The 14,904-nt window shown below is 42.0% G+C and overlaps 1 protein-coding gene across 2 annotated transcripts in view; it reads left to right on the forward strand.

Moving 5' to 3' along the window:
* Positions 1–14,904, forward strand: part of LOC146616222 (electrogenic aspartate/glutamate antiporter SLC25A12, mitochondrial-like) — a 21,187-nt gene continuing 6,283 nt past the window's right edge. Inside the window, exons 1-11 of one of the 2 annotated variants that reach the window (XM_085374701.1) lie at positions 1–139; positions 645–698; positions 3,299–3,441; positions 3,870–3,985; positions 4,683–4,822; positions 7,768–7,914; positions 8,104–8,242; positions 9,116–9,209; positions 11,233–11,317; positions 12,543–12,624; positions 13,901–14,059. In XM_085374701.1, the coding sequence (XP_085230827.1) occupies positions 128–139; positions 645–698; positions 3,299–3,441; positions 3,870–3,985; positions 4,683–4,822; positions 7,768–7,914; positions 8,104–8,242; positions 9,116–9,209; positions 11,233–11,317; positions 12,543–12,624; positions 13,901–14,059 (1,171 nt within the window). In that variant the 5' untranslated portion in view covers positions 1–127. Of the gene's footprint in view, positions 140–166; positions 545–644; positions 699–3,298; positions 3,442–3,869; positions 3,986–4,682; positions 4,823–7,767; positions 7,915–8,103; positions 8,243–9,115; positions 9,210–11,232; positions 11,318–12,542; positions 12,625–13,900; positions 14,060–14,904 lie in introns of those variants that run through there. The other variant, XM_085374702.1, reaches the window with a different exon arrangement.

The following is a 14,904-nucleotide window of genomic DNA, read 5'->3' on the forward strand; positions in this document are numbered from 1 at the left end:
CTCAGCTGCGCCTTGTTCACAGCAAGGACAACAATCTGGCTAAAAATAGTGCGCTGTCTCGGACCTCCGCTGTCATCCCGATGCCCAGCGCCTGCGCTAGTCCACTGCGGCTGACGTCACATCCAGCATGGCGGTCAAGGTGACTCCGTCAATATTTCTTATCAGATAATAATTTTTAAAGGCAATAAAACGGCCGCGAGCTTTGCGCTGTCGGATGCCGAGGACGGCTCGTCTGCGCGGACGCTTGGGTTCAAATCCTCAGTCTGAAACGCAGCGGTGTCCTCCCCCCCTTTTATTTAAGCTCTACATCTTTACACAGGCGCATCTCTCCCGGCCTCGCAGAGACAGCTGTAATTTCTTTTTCTCTGCTGCTTTTTTCTGATTCTGGGAGATTTGATGGGATTTTGCTGTCTGAAAGGATCGCAGCACGGCTACTTCCATATGCAGTGCCAGGCTGTTGCTGTTAGTAGCCTGCGATCGATGCGTAAAAAGGGGGGAAAATCAAAGCTAAACTGTGACAGACTGAACTTCAGCTTTATTGATGGTAGAGTTGCCTGCTGGAGCTCCAAAAACTACAGGCATTAACGTGGTATGGTCAGTTTTTCAACTGCTTTTCATAACAAATTCCAACTTGTGTGTTACAGGTGCAAGCAACCAAAAGGGCAGACCCCCAAGACTTGAAGACTGTTTTTCTGAAGGTAAGGCTTGCTCCAGGATTAAAACTGTTTCTAATACTAACTCATATGAAATCAAACAAATACATTAAAAGCCTACTGGTGCAGTGAGTGAGTAGTTTGTGTGGCGTCCACAGGGACACGTAGCTCTGTAAAGGTCACATAAATACTCTGACTAATTATGGATCAGCTACTACAGAGATTCGTCCTTGGCTTTAACTTTCTGCATGTGCAGAGTGTGTGTGCTTTTTATTTTATTTTTTTATCTTTAAAACTTAAAGAATTCCTCTTCGTTCTTCCGAGACAACCAATTCCCAGCATTAGGGTGTTAGTTTGTTTACCCCCACCAGGTCTTGTTTGGAGTGTCAACTTCTTAAGTCACCTTATGGTCCCTGAACATCTCTTCACTCTGCTAGAACAGGGCTGTGTAATTTGTGTTGCATATTCAGGTGGAAGAGTTAATTAGTGGAAGCTCATTCTGACTGCCTGTATAATTTGATTAAGAACTACTTGAGGCCTACTGCGCGGGTGAATAGATACACAATCATGTGATGGAGAAATGTGGCAATAAATTGCTCGGAATTAATATTTTCACTTAAAAAGATTAATTCAGCAGACTGCGTTGAATTGTCCTGAAAACACTTGGCATGGGGGTCTCCTCCCACACTCTCAGCTGGGTTCATGTCGTACTCTCTCTGTCTGAGCTTGGCTCGGGCCCATGAGTGTGGCCTTTCTGTTGCCAGTTCATGTGGTGCTTGTGTTCCCAGAGCTATCTCTGCTCCAACTTGAAAACCAACCCGGGCTCTAAAAATGACCTTATGTCTTAGAGCGTGACCCAGATCTCCCGTTCAGCACGGCACTGTATTGCATGCTTTGCGTCAGCAGAGTGGAGTAAAACACATTTGCAACACAAGGCTCTGTTATATGCATTTTATTAACTGCAAGTAGATTTGGAGGTTAGAATTGCATATCATGAAACAGCAAGGATTTACACCACTTAATTTTTTTTATTTTTAAAATGTTGGACAGTTTTTCAATCTTTGCCGCTATAGGTTCTTGCCAGTCATCATTCCTAGAGTTTCAATCTGCATGTCAGGTGGAAGCTCTGGAATTTCTATGGAGCGTCCGAGTTGTCGTTTCTCTGGAGAAAGTTGGTGAGAGGCACTGTTGCATGGAGAGGATACTGATGGAAAGATGAGGTTCACTTTGGTTTTGGAGTAATACAGGCTATGCATCACCTTGTACTAAATCAAACTACCATGTGGTGTTGGAACACCTATGAATAAGGGATATTGCTTCTTCCCAAAACTCTGTTAACAAACTGCTGCCCAAACTTAGACATTAAGTGTGTCTAATTTGAAGGTAATGAAAAAATAATGTAAATTTGGAAGGATGCAAACTGTCAGAGTTGCAGTATCTTTTGCTCTCCAGGCTGAACATGCCCCATTCAGCTGACTAGGTTTAAAAGGATGGTTATGCCATACTGGGGCATGTAAGGAGATACTAGAAGCCTTGTAGGCTACTTTTGTCTGAGTTGGTATTTGTGGGGACTTTAAACATAACGTTTTGTTGAGCTAATTTGTCTCTGACTGCAAAACTGAAGAACAACAGATAGGAAAGGGGTATCTTTTTAACAGCTGAGGTCTCACGGAGTACCCACAGTGGGACATATCTTTATTACTTCCAACAAGCAAGGCCTCTCACATCGGCTCCCCAGTAGTATTACCTCGAGACCGGAATACCAAAGCAACCGTCCTCATTAGACTTGTGTTTAGCCCTGTAACACCATATACCCCCAAAACACAAGGCATCCATAGATGTTCACGCTCAAATAAATCTCTACATAGTATACTGTGGCACAGCACGTTTCACACCACTGTACAGGATAAAACAACATAGAACATCATAGAAAAATGTATCCTGCTAACTTAAGACTTTGGATAAGCGGGCCTGTTCAAGTCCCTCACTGGTGAGATGAGTGAAACAAACATTTTCCCATCCCTGAGGAGCCCCTGAGAAAGGCCTTGAACCTCTCACACGGAGGCCACTGGAGCTGCTCAGCGGCCAGCAGATTGTACTGCAGCTTCCAGGTTTGAATGTGTGCAAGTGTGTGAGTGGGAACAGGGTGTTCCTGAAAAAGAGAGGGGCTGTCAGCAGCGTTGCTCTGAATGAGTAAGGGGTAAATCATTGTAATACAGTGTTCCTCTCACACAATAACACTTCTTTTTTTCTTTTTCTTTTTTTTTCTTTGCAATTTCAGTGGCACGGCATGCATCATTGTCTGTTATGTGTGTAGCAACATGTCTTTTGTACGAGAATGAGATTCATGGTTAGAATGAAGTCAAGAGATGACAAAGCTCAGAGATGCTTTTTCAATGCTGCCTGTCATTATGGCAAAGCTTTATATATATGCTTAAAATGCTCTATAGGGCCGATAAACTTAGATTCCTTTATGCTGTTAAAGGAAGCGGGATGCATCGTATTGTTACAGAGACAAGGGATATGTCCACATCTTCCTCTTTTTATGCACACAGTAAAATTTCAGCCTTACTGGTTCTCCGATTAAATGCACATATGGATCCACACTGAGTCTTGTTTATAGCTTGTCTGTTTCTTCTTTGCAGTATGCCAACGTGGTGCAGGATGGAGAGCATTACATGACCCCCAAGGACTTTGTGCAGCATTACCTGGGTCTGCATACACAGCCTCAACACAATCCCAAAACTGTGGAGCTGATAGCCGGAGTGGCTGACACCACCAAGGATGGGTGAGTAAGAACAAGTCGTGCGATGAAGGTTGCCATGAAGAGTTTGTTATGCTTAGATCTTTTATCTTTTGTTTTTGTTTTTTGCTATAAACAGATATTTATTTTAGTACATCAACAACCTGTCAAACGTTTTCTTTTCTTCACTGATAAATAAAGGATGGAGATAGATAGATAGATAGATAGATAGATAGATAGATATGCGTGTATATATATCAATGTATATATATCAATGTATAACCAGTGTTAGTAACATTATTTCATTGGCTAGTTTGTGTTGTTGCTAAGAATGAAAACTGAAGCTTGGCTATAAAACGTATACCTTTAATGCTTTTTGTGCCTTGTCCTCAACGTCAGTCCGTGTCCTGGACACTGATATTGAAGATCCATATATGTTTCATCATTCATTTTTTTCTTTCTTCTCCAAACAGACTGATCTCTTTCCAGGAGTTTCTGGCCTTTGAGGCAGTTCTATGTGCCCCCGATGCCCTGTTCATAGTTGCCTTTCAGCTGTTTGACAAGACTGGTACAGGGAACATCTCATTTGGTATGTGCATGGTAGTTAATGTCAGTGTTTCAGCACAGAGGATAATTTAAACTGGATAATGTTATTATACCTACGTCTGACTTAAGATGTAGACCTGATGTAGATAATTAAAAGGAATTTAAAGTGCTTCTTGTTGAAAGAAAACATTGATGACATAATGATGAAAAACACTAAGAAACTACTGGGGTGGGGATGATTAAACACTGTAGAAGTTCTTTTTTTGTGTGTAAGCATGTATAGTCAATAAATATGGGAGTATCGGAGCTTTTGGGGGCTTCTTCTTTAGAGTATTAAATATGCTAGCAGTGAGACCTTTTTAAGGTCTCGTCTCTGGGCAGTGCTGCAGTGAGCTGTGTGAAACATCACATTATACCCAGCTCCATTCGACATGAATCTAGTCTGTCATAAACCGAGAGAGTCTTACAAAGAAGCTGCTGTCGTGCTCTTTCTGTGCAATAGGCCTCCATAAAGGCAGCTGGAATTGAGAGTAGAGCTTATACAGAAAATTTCCTGGAAGGACTCACGACCCTCAAAATGTAACAGCCTCTTCAGATTCGCCATCCAAACTGACTCTTTCATCTCCTTTAACTGGGTTCTCTGCAAAGGGAATGAGCACGCGAGATGGACATTACAGCTTCATCTTGCAGGTTTTTCCTTCTGTCTTTTGTTACTGCTCACTCGGGCCTCTCTCTTCCAGAGAATGTACGTGACATCTTCAGCCAGACTACAGTCCATCACCACATTCCCTTTAACTGGGACTGTGAGTTCATCAGGCTACACTTTGGCCATGAAAGGAACAAGAACCTCAGCTACACAGAGTTCACCCAATTTCTGCAGGTATGTATTTTTATCTTGGCGCTTTATGTCAAAACTGATGTGCAGCGTGTTAAAGGAATGAGCTAAATTTCACAGATGAGCATCGGTCCATTTTTAAAATTAAAGGAATGATTTTACATTTTGGAAATAAGTTCATTTGTTTAATCTGTGCTGTGTATGTTACGTCTACAGAAGCCAGATAACAGAAGCTGCATCTAGGCTTGTGAAATTTGTATCTCCTCTACTGCCATCTTGCTCGGAGGGGTGGGGCGGTGGGGTGGTTCATTTCATATCTCAGTTGGTAGACTGGTCCTTCTTTTTAGGCTGACTTAATACTACCTTCTGTCATTTAAATTGGCTCTAACTCTGTTGGTGTTCTTCTGCAGCTTTCATTACATGTCTGACGTTCACAGTTCTGTCTTTGTAATGACGAGATTTGTTAGATCAATTTTTAATTTTCACAAACTTTTTTTGGCAGAATATTACCGACAAGCAGATTGGTTAAATTCCTGCCAAAAGTTAAGCAGTATGGTGGAGCAGTGGGTGGTAGTTTCTCATCTCACACCAAGAAGGTTTGGGGTTTGAACCTGCTGCCTGGCTTTGCACGTTCTCCCTGTGACTGTGTGGGTTCTCTCTGGGTAATCTGGCTTTGACTTCCAGTCCAAAAACATGCACGTTAGGCGAATTGTTTATTGGCTGTAGATGTGAAAGTGCAAGCGCGCGATTTCTCCCAGGATCACATGAGATATCGTCTAGGATAGGCTTCAGCCCCCATGTGACTCAAAGTTGACTAAGCAATTGATGCTTAGTCAACTTTGGATGAATGGATGGAAACCAGTATTGCCAGTATTTTGTTATGGAAACAAATAATATTATTAATATTATAACAATAATATTATAAATATGGAATGGTGGACTGAAACAAAGTTGAAAACTAATGATGACCTGTGACCTCTGTAGACATATATACAATATATATTATGGAAAACTGCATTCCCTGTCAAACATGGCGGCCGCGTTGATGCATCTTCCAGTGAAACAGAAGTGACCCCTGCACTATCTACATGTGTACATCTGTGTTCAGAGGAGCCACTTTTCTTTTGCTTAGTCTAAAAAGTAGTATCTATCAAAAGGTTTTTAAAAAACACACAACAACGTCACTATTCCAAAAAGTGTAAAATATACATCTCACGCTCTTTTCATGACTTTTTTTTTAAATTTAAGAACATGTCCCCTCTAAATAAGTGCAAAAGTCTTTAAAGATAATACTTAATGAACATAATCCAACTTTCTCATCTAAATCTGATTAACCTCCTAGGACCTGTCGTCCACATATGTGGACATCACATTTTGGGTTATTTAGACCGAAATACTCAATTTTGCTCTACATGGGCCTGATATCCACTTACGAGGACATTATACTGCTGCTGTTCTATCAAAACTTTAAACGAATATCCTCATATGTGGCTCTTATTTTTCTTAAAAACAAAAATAAGGTTAAAAAAAAAATCTGGTAATTGGGCCCCAATGTGACCAAATATCAAAGAGAAATTAAAAATGCATGCCGTGGAAGAGTTCGGGTCTTAGGAGGTTAATTTAGTATCTTCTGTATTTAAAGTAAACAGTTTGTACAGAAAAGCAGCCAAAAGTGCTTCAATAGCATCAGAAAACATGAAGTCGTTTCTCCTGTGGGGATTTCATCCCACTTGGGGTCAAATTGGACTATATGCCATGCATATAGTTGGCATAACTAAAAGGGAGGGGAGTGTAATCAGTAGTTCTGGGGGTTTGAGGGAGCCTGTTGTGCCATTAAGACAGTTAAAGTTGGGCATCAGTTTAGCCCACTTGTTGAGCAGGCGCCCATTCAGTTGCAGCTGACATGCAGTGGCCCAGGTTTCAATCCAGTCTGCAGCCCTTTGCTATGTGTCCTCCCTTGCTTTCTCTCTCCTTCCTAACTTCGCTTCACTGTTAAACTGTCAAACAATGCCCAAAAATTGCTATTTTTCTTGATTGATTATTGCCCGGTGTGTGTGTGTGTGTGTGTGTGTGTGTGTGTGTGTGTTGTCAAAAAGAAAAAGCGGGAGCGGGGCTAGTGCAGCGACCTGGTTCAGAGTCGAGGGCTGTGGTCTGAGGCAGAAGCTGGGTGGTCCAAGAGTTATGCAGGCTGCACTCTGTCTCCACTTCAGTGTGGGATCTCTCAGAGCGCTTTGTGGTTTATCATACTTGACTGGAGCTTCCCACCACTACACCAAACACTCCTCTGCGTGCGGAATTTCATCTATATGTATCATTTTTATTGTCTTGTTTTCTGTCATGTCCGAGCACATTACATTTCTTCTAAGCGTTACTTGAAATTGATGCAAGTAGATCCGATTGTTATTGAAAGTTAGGGCTCTTTCACAGGAATGTGAAACTTCAGTGAGTTCACAGAGTGTTTGTAAGTCTAAAAAAAGTACATGTCTGTGTAATGAGTATCATGACCAGTTTTGAGCATTCTAATCAGCAAACATTGTGAGAATAAATCCACTGATTAGGTTATCAGAGCAAGAATATGAGGATGAAGAAGCACCTCGGTGTTGGAGTTCCTCCACAGTCCTCTGGTTATACGCGATGAGCTTTGACAGCAGACACTGACCCGGGGTCAGCCTCCCCTGCATCCCCTTCTGATTGCACGGTTGTCATATTGAATCATCTTGTTGCGGACACACCTGCCAGCCGCCTCGGCAGCCGCTCAGCTCGAATGCGGGATCAGACTACCCGGGACGTGGTTTTCATTAGTCTCTGGAGAAACGACTGCTATTAACAAAAAAGAAAATCTGTCTAACACGGTCACATCTCATGACTTTCACATCTGTTTAACACTGATATTATTGTACTTTCTTCTTCCAAGGTTCTGGGAACGCACTCTGCTTTTTTTTTTTTTTCCTTTTTAGCATCTTAACCTTGTGTGTCTGTGTGTGCTACAGGAGCTGCAGCTTGAGCACGCCCGCCAGGCATTTGCACAAAAAGACAAGAGCAAAAGCGGCACCATCACTGCCTTGGACTTCAGTGACATCATGGCCACCATCAGGCACCACATGCTGACTCCGTTTGTCGAGGAGAATCTGGTTTCAGTTGAGTTATTACATTTTCCTTTTTTAAACAGTGACACAAGAATTCACAGTTAGCATCTGTGTTAGTGATTTATGTCTTACTGAGCTGCTGTCATTTAGCTGGTTAAGGAAGATTTGAAGGAACATAATAAGATCCATCCGTAGTCCCTCCTATCCAGTAGGTCTGACAGGCTTTTGGTCTTGCTGTAGGCTGCGGGAGGGAGCACCTCCCACATGGTGAGCTTCTCCTACTTCAATGCCTTCAATGCTCTCCTCAACAACATGGAGCTGATCCGCAAGATTTACAGCACGGTGGCGGGCACGCACAAAGACACTCTCGTCACCAAAGGTACTGCCGAGCGTCTCCCGAAATAATCACGTCTGCATCGTAAATGTGATGTGAGATGTTCGATCATATTTTAACTTTCTTGACAGAGTGGTGTGAGTGAACACTCAGGAAACATTTACTGTAGCACTAAATTACTAAGGTAAATGAACATTTTCAATCTGGTAATCAGATCATCCCCTCCCCTCCCCACACATGTATACCTGAGTAACTGATAGTCGTTCTGTCAGTCACATTTGTTCCCAGTTGTGTTTCCCATTCAGATGCAAACTTTAGACTTCTGCTTCCTCTTCATTGGTATTTCGCCTTGTAGAAAAGACTTTGAGCAAACAGTATTTGCAAATAATTATTGTTATTTGTTGCCGAGCATGTCAAATATCATTAAGTTTAAAGCGAGCACTTGCATGTCTGCTGTCCTTCACCGAAAAGTATATCATTGTACACCTCGAGCATACTTGTAACTAAAGGTGTGGAGGAAGTGAATAACAAACTCTTTCCCCTCTCTCAACAACTACCATTAGGTTTCCTTTTAGAACGACCACCTGATGGCAATGGAATTTCTCAGCAGGCAGCAGTAAAGAAGTGAATATAAATCCCATATAGCAGAGCCGTGCAGGGTGCTGCTGAGAGTGGTTCAGTTAGTGGTAGTCGAGGAAGAAGTAAAGCACACACAGGACTGGTTTTAATGGTTTTAAAAAATTTTCTGCAACAAAGAGCCACATAAAGAAAAAAATACAAGGACCATTATTTGCAAATACTATATAACACAAACCTCCAGTAGAAAATAACTAATGTTTTTATCCTCTCGGCCTCATGTCTGATGTTTGAAATCCAGTTTGTGTGACTGCATCGTCTCCTGTCTTTGTTAAATTGTAGAGGAGTTTGTTCATGCTGCAAATAAGTTTGGTCAAATCACTCCGATGGAAATTGACATCCTGTATCAGCTCGTTGGTCTCCACTCTCACTCTGGGTAAGATCTCCAGTTATTCTGTTGTCACCTGTGGAGTTGGTTTATTGGTCAGTGAACATATTTCAGGCTACAACACGTTTACACTAAAGAGTAACAAGACTTTACTGGACAACAGTTTATAATAAGGTGCTTGTATTTACCATTAGCTTATTTCCATGCTTATGTGAAATCTGTATTTCAAACATTTTGCAATTAGCAGGCCATTAAGAGATTACCTCTCAATAACTCAACTGCTTTATAAGTTCACTTAATATAGATTTATTAAAAAAAAATATGAACCCTAGTTTAGTTGTATTACGTTACACCAGTGATGCTCAAATAATAGCGCTAGTAGTACTTTCACAGTAACTAAAGGCTCAACTCATTTAAAAAAAAACAACTACAAAAAAAGCAAGAAAATACAGTTAATTAAAGAACTGATTGACCTGGACAGGTTTGTATGGAAGCTTCCATAGGTTTGTGCAGAAAAGTTATTTTTAAATAAAAACAGGATTGCGTAAATGATAAAAATCGGTAAATAAACAAGTACGTAGGGAAAAAAGTTGTACACCCCACTAAAAGTGTTGTCCGCTCACTGCATAATAGATAATCAAAGGAAAGACCTATCGAAAATTTAGATTTAAAAACTAGGAAATTCTTGACTAAAGGTGTAATTAGGTTGAATTTATTGAGCAAACATGAGCATATTAAGAAAAAACTAGTTAGCTAAACATAATGGAAGGAGTGGTTGAAATTAAAAGCTTATATTTATAGATAAGCAGTTGAGACAGTTTACTAACCAAAACTGATAAATGGTGAAGTGAATCTAATGGGAAAGAGTAAATGGTAACCTGGTCCAGTTCCATACTGAACACATTACAGTGCAATGACCCGGTTCTCGGGTCTGTGGGGGGACGTTATTATAACAGCAACCACTGCATTTGACTGTATTTAATAAGTGTTATTAAAGAAGAATGACCGTCCCGACTCCTGAGTAAAACATGCATTATAAAGAAAAACACTAGGAGGATATTGATGGAAAACCTTTAGTTAATGACCTACAAATTGAAGAATGTTTTCATGTATATGAAGCATTAATAAGTGTTTTATAATTATTCATGAAGATTTACTGAAAAAGTAGTACACATGCTAATAAACAGATGTCTAATAGTGAATATTTGTACTGTAATATACAATGTTTCTTTTATTTGTACCTGTTCATGTTGGACAAGCTGAAAAAGTGCTCTCGTACATAGTGCGGCATTTAAATTTGTAACTAAATTATGAATATGTTCTCATTAAAAGGGTACAAAAAGAAACTTGGACAAACTTCCTTAATATTTTATTTTTTTTCTGTAGTGTTTATGTGTATAAATGGGGAAATAATTATTCCAGCTCCTGGATTAACTTGGGTGGTTTTTGACTGTGTAATTTTTTTAAATGTAGTTTGGATTTCTAGCAGACTAATGCTTTCCTAAATTGCCAAAGTCCGACCTGCATATATGTGAGGAATACATGAAATGGAACGAACCAAACTCGAGGTGGAGTCCAAAGAAGTGCAGAAATGTTCTTTTCCACTGTCATTAATGCAGTCGCCCAGGTAGCTTCTCCTGCTATTCCCTCAAATTTACATTTACACAAGCTCGTGTTTTTATTCTAAGCCGACACGAATGGAATGAATATGTTATAAACATCTGTTTATTGGTCGTAAAGATAAAGTTATTGCTCATTCTGTTTAACAATGGTTGCTCCAGTGGCTGATTAACAAGACACACATAAAACATGAATGCAGTCTTTATGATGCATCAGACCAGCGGGGGATACTTGGATCTCCAGCATTTAGTAACAAAACACTTTCATTTACTCATTGGGCCCCTTCCAGCTTTGTTTGTCTGTTGTGTGTATAAGCTCGAGTAGCAGGAACTTTAAGTTATATGGCAGTAAAAGGTCTGTGGAAAATCTTACATCACTGGCTGCCGCTCAGAGTAGATGCACGGCTTTCTGCTTTTTCCTGGACTAAATCCCTTTCTCTCTCCCCCTCAAGGCGGCTGAACCACGCAGATATCGAGAGAGTTGCCCCGCTGGAGGAAGGAGACATGCCATACCACCTAGCAGAGAGCCACAGACAGGTAGCCTGAGTGACTCCTCTAATACACCTCACATCCTCCTGCCTTTCATCAAAGCCTTTCCCACTTCTTCGCCCTGCTTCCTTCTCAGAAAGAAGCGAGAAAAAGGAAGACTGTTCAGTCGCTGAATTAGCAGAGTGCCCATGTTTTTCTTCCCTTGTGAAGTGCATTTCTTTAACTCCCAGATAAAAGTACTCCAATTATAGTCAAAGAGGAGGAATGGATTGTTGCGTTGCGCCTCTCCATGAAAGGCACTGCCTATTTTATTCAGTATGGCTGTACATACACATCAGCTGCAATCACACATCTGAGACGCTAATAAGAGGCTTTTATCAGTGTGGGGCTTGAGAAGTTTTAGGAGCCTTTAGCAAAGTCTGCTAATGGCAGGAGGGGAGTGGGAGTCAAGGTGGATGTGGGAGAACAAAATAGTTCCTGCCTCCACCGGATAACACGGCTCTATATCAGGCTGTGGTCAGAGCTTTCAGGCCACTCCTGGGACTCGTGCTCAGAGGTCTGGAATTTGATTCCTTTGGGGGGGATGCTGCAATTCTCAGCCTTGCCCTTCTGTGGAAGTAGGCTAATTGTTTAAACCCTTTGATCAAGACCTCGATCTTGTTAGCATGCAACTCTGGGTGGAAGCATCTGGGAAGAGGGAAAAAAAAAAAGATCTTCTCCACTCCCTGCTCATCTGGTGGCAGGAGAAGTTGCTAAATACATCGACTTGCACACACATTTGACGATGTCTCGCTCGGACTGTGTAATATTCATGTAGATTCTTATCTGGACATGGAAAAGGGTTGTGAGGCTAATCAGTTCCCAGTGTAAACAAAGGCATTTGCTTTCAACATCAAACACCAATCCTGAGATCAAGTGGATAAGGGAGAAATTATGCTTTGTTATAAAAATAAAAGAAGACATTTTTAGCTTTTAGCCTCCCACATGTCGCATGCGTGGAAAACTCAGCCGCAGGTTCACACAGTCATTTACTGTATCCAGAGCTAGTCTGTCTGTGACATTTAATACAGGCTGATGATGAATCAGACATTATGTGACATGTCTGCATTCCATCGCCTTCCTCCGCCGTTGAGTACTCTATAGCATTTTTCTTTCCACAATGTATCTGGTTCGCTATAGTTTAATAGCCAGCCGATTCATGTTTAGTGTCTGATCCCCCCTCCTGTCTTTCTCCAGATTCATTTGACCGCTGGTGTCTTTTTCTCCTATACAGCACGCTCACGAAACGTCTCGGCCCATCTGGCTCCAGGCTGCGGAGTCTGCCTACAGGTTTTCTCTGGGCTCAATCGCTGGAGGTGAGTGACATGTCTGCGGCGGAGCCCCCGGCCCGCCCGAGCGGTAACCTTAGCCGGCTGGCTGCCGCGCCGAGGCCCCGGGGCCGACCATTGTCCTGCAGGGAGAAGGGCTGTGATGTGAGGCTCCAGCATTGTGCTGCCGTGCCACCGTGGCTCCAGGCTGTCGTTGGAGTCGAAGCTTTGGAATGACACAAATCTTCCGGAACCGCACTCCCTGGAATCTCCCTCTCTAATTACGCTGGGGGGAACTGATACAAGGAACTTCTGACATAACTGCCCCTCAGATAGGAACACGGCCTTTGTATGTGTGTGTGTGCACTTGTTCTCCTTAAATACGCAAAGAGTTTTCAGTCATCATTCAGCAGAAGCCAATTCAGGCCAGGTCAGAGAGAGATATACTGTAAGTCATGAGGCATACAGAGAAACCACCAGGAATGAGCGGTTTCTCACGCACTGTGCTGCTTTCTCTGTTTGCACGTTTGGGAATCATCATTACAGCAGGCCTTGATGCCAAACAAGACATGGCGAGTGTAACTGATAACAACAGTTTAGTGCAGTGTTGCTCAAACTTTTTCTGGCAAGCTTCCCTTCAGGAGTTGAGAAAGTTCACACCCGCCAAACCGCGATTTTTAACAGTTATTTACAATAACAATAAAGGCTCGAAGGTGCATTCTTTTGAAATAACAGAGAACATAAAAGCTTCAACACTCTTCTCTCCTTACTTTTCCACAAATCCTTCTCATTAAACTTGATTTCATCTTGTATTTTTCACCCAGTCGTCCACTTTGCAGGACTTCCTACTCTAAGCTTTATGATGATTTCTTTGAAGTGGTAAACCATCCCCAAATGTAGCTGCAGAATTATTGCTGTACATCTCAGTTGTGTAGGACTCTAGATAAATAAAGTGATGGCTTGTATGCATTAGAGGGCTTCCCAAGGGCTGTCCAATATCAACAGGTTATTAATTGAGTTAAAAAAAAATTAAAAGTAATAGTAATTCATTGTTAGAAGCACAAAGATCAAACATTTACTAGCTTGTCTAGACTGAAAAAAGGGGGGGTTTCTTTGTCATTTTGGGTTTTCTTGTCTGCCAGTTGCACAAATCAGAAAACAAACTGCAGCTCTTTTTGTCACATTTGCCACAAGTAAAATGTGAATTTGGTTTCTGAATTGTTTAGATGCTCAAAAAAAATCTTTCCAAAATAGCAGAAACCCCCCCAAAACTAGTTCATTGTGTGTTTTTTTTTAATTTATTTATTTATTTTTATGTTTGTAGCTGCCGGCGCTACGGCTGTGTACCCTATTGACCTGGTGAAGACGCGCATGCAGAACCAGCGCTCCACCGGCTCCTTTGTAGGAGAGCTGATGTACAAGAACAGCTTCGACTGCGCAAAGAAAGTGCTCCGTTACGAGGGCTTCTTCGGCTTTTACAGAGGTAATCATTTACAGATTTATTTTTTTCAGTAAATGAAAAGACCTGAAATCTCTGTGCAAGCCAACATGTGGGTGTCGTGCAAAACAAACCATCTGATGGGAAAGCATCAACATTCGCCAGCGCGCTAATATCGGGAGCATGGTTCGCTAATTGATACCAGAAACCTTTGCCCTCCCTGTTCAGCAGTGCAACACCCAGGGGTCACGTTTTCATTATCTCAGTACCTGGGAGAGTTGCCCGAGGAGAATGACCAGCAGTATTCATGTAGCAACAGCAGCAGCGGTGTCTGATCTGCCTCTGCCTGAGTGGTGATAATGGTGCTGAAGGCTTGTGATATACAACACTTCTTTCATATGAGGGAAGTCAAGACTGCCATCTACTGCTGCCTCTACCGCTGCAGCGCTTTGTTGCTCTGATCTGCGTCCCCCTGCCCTCCTTCCTCATCTCTTGCACATGATAAGAGGGTGATTGACTCAGAGACAGACACGCTCGGCTGTTTTCTGGCTGCACACCAGCAGCAGTCACTCAGCAGCTCCTTCAGAAGTTTATCTGGCCTGATGAAGGACAGACGGTGAAACAGTATGGCAGTTATCGCCACTGTAGCACCCAGCCTCCCCCCTCGATCTTGTACGTGACCACACAGCTCTCTCTGTTCCCCGCTAACAGCAGGATCAAGTCTCCGCGATGCTGATCCCATATGGAGCAGCCGTGTCATATTTTTGGGGACTTTTGTTCAATTTCAGTGGGACCTTTGTATGCTGGTGCATCAGCTGTATCAGGCACCATCTGTAAATATTTATGGGTTTGTTTTACACGCACAAGAACCCCGCAGCTTATATTGTTCT

This window comes from Diplotaxodon limnothrissa, linkage group LG16, assembly GCF_057381915.1.
Source record: "Diplotaxodon limnothrissa isolate DT_005_m linkage group LG16, D_limnothrissa_male_GT1.1, whole genome shotgun sequence".
NCBI classification, from domain to species: domain Eukaryota; kingdom Metazoa; phylum Chordata; class Actinopteri; order Cichliformes; family Cichlidae; genus Diplotaxodon; species Diplotaxodon limnothrissa.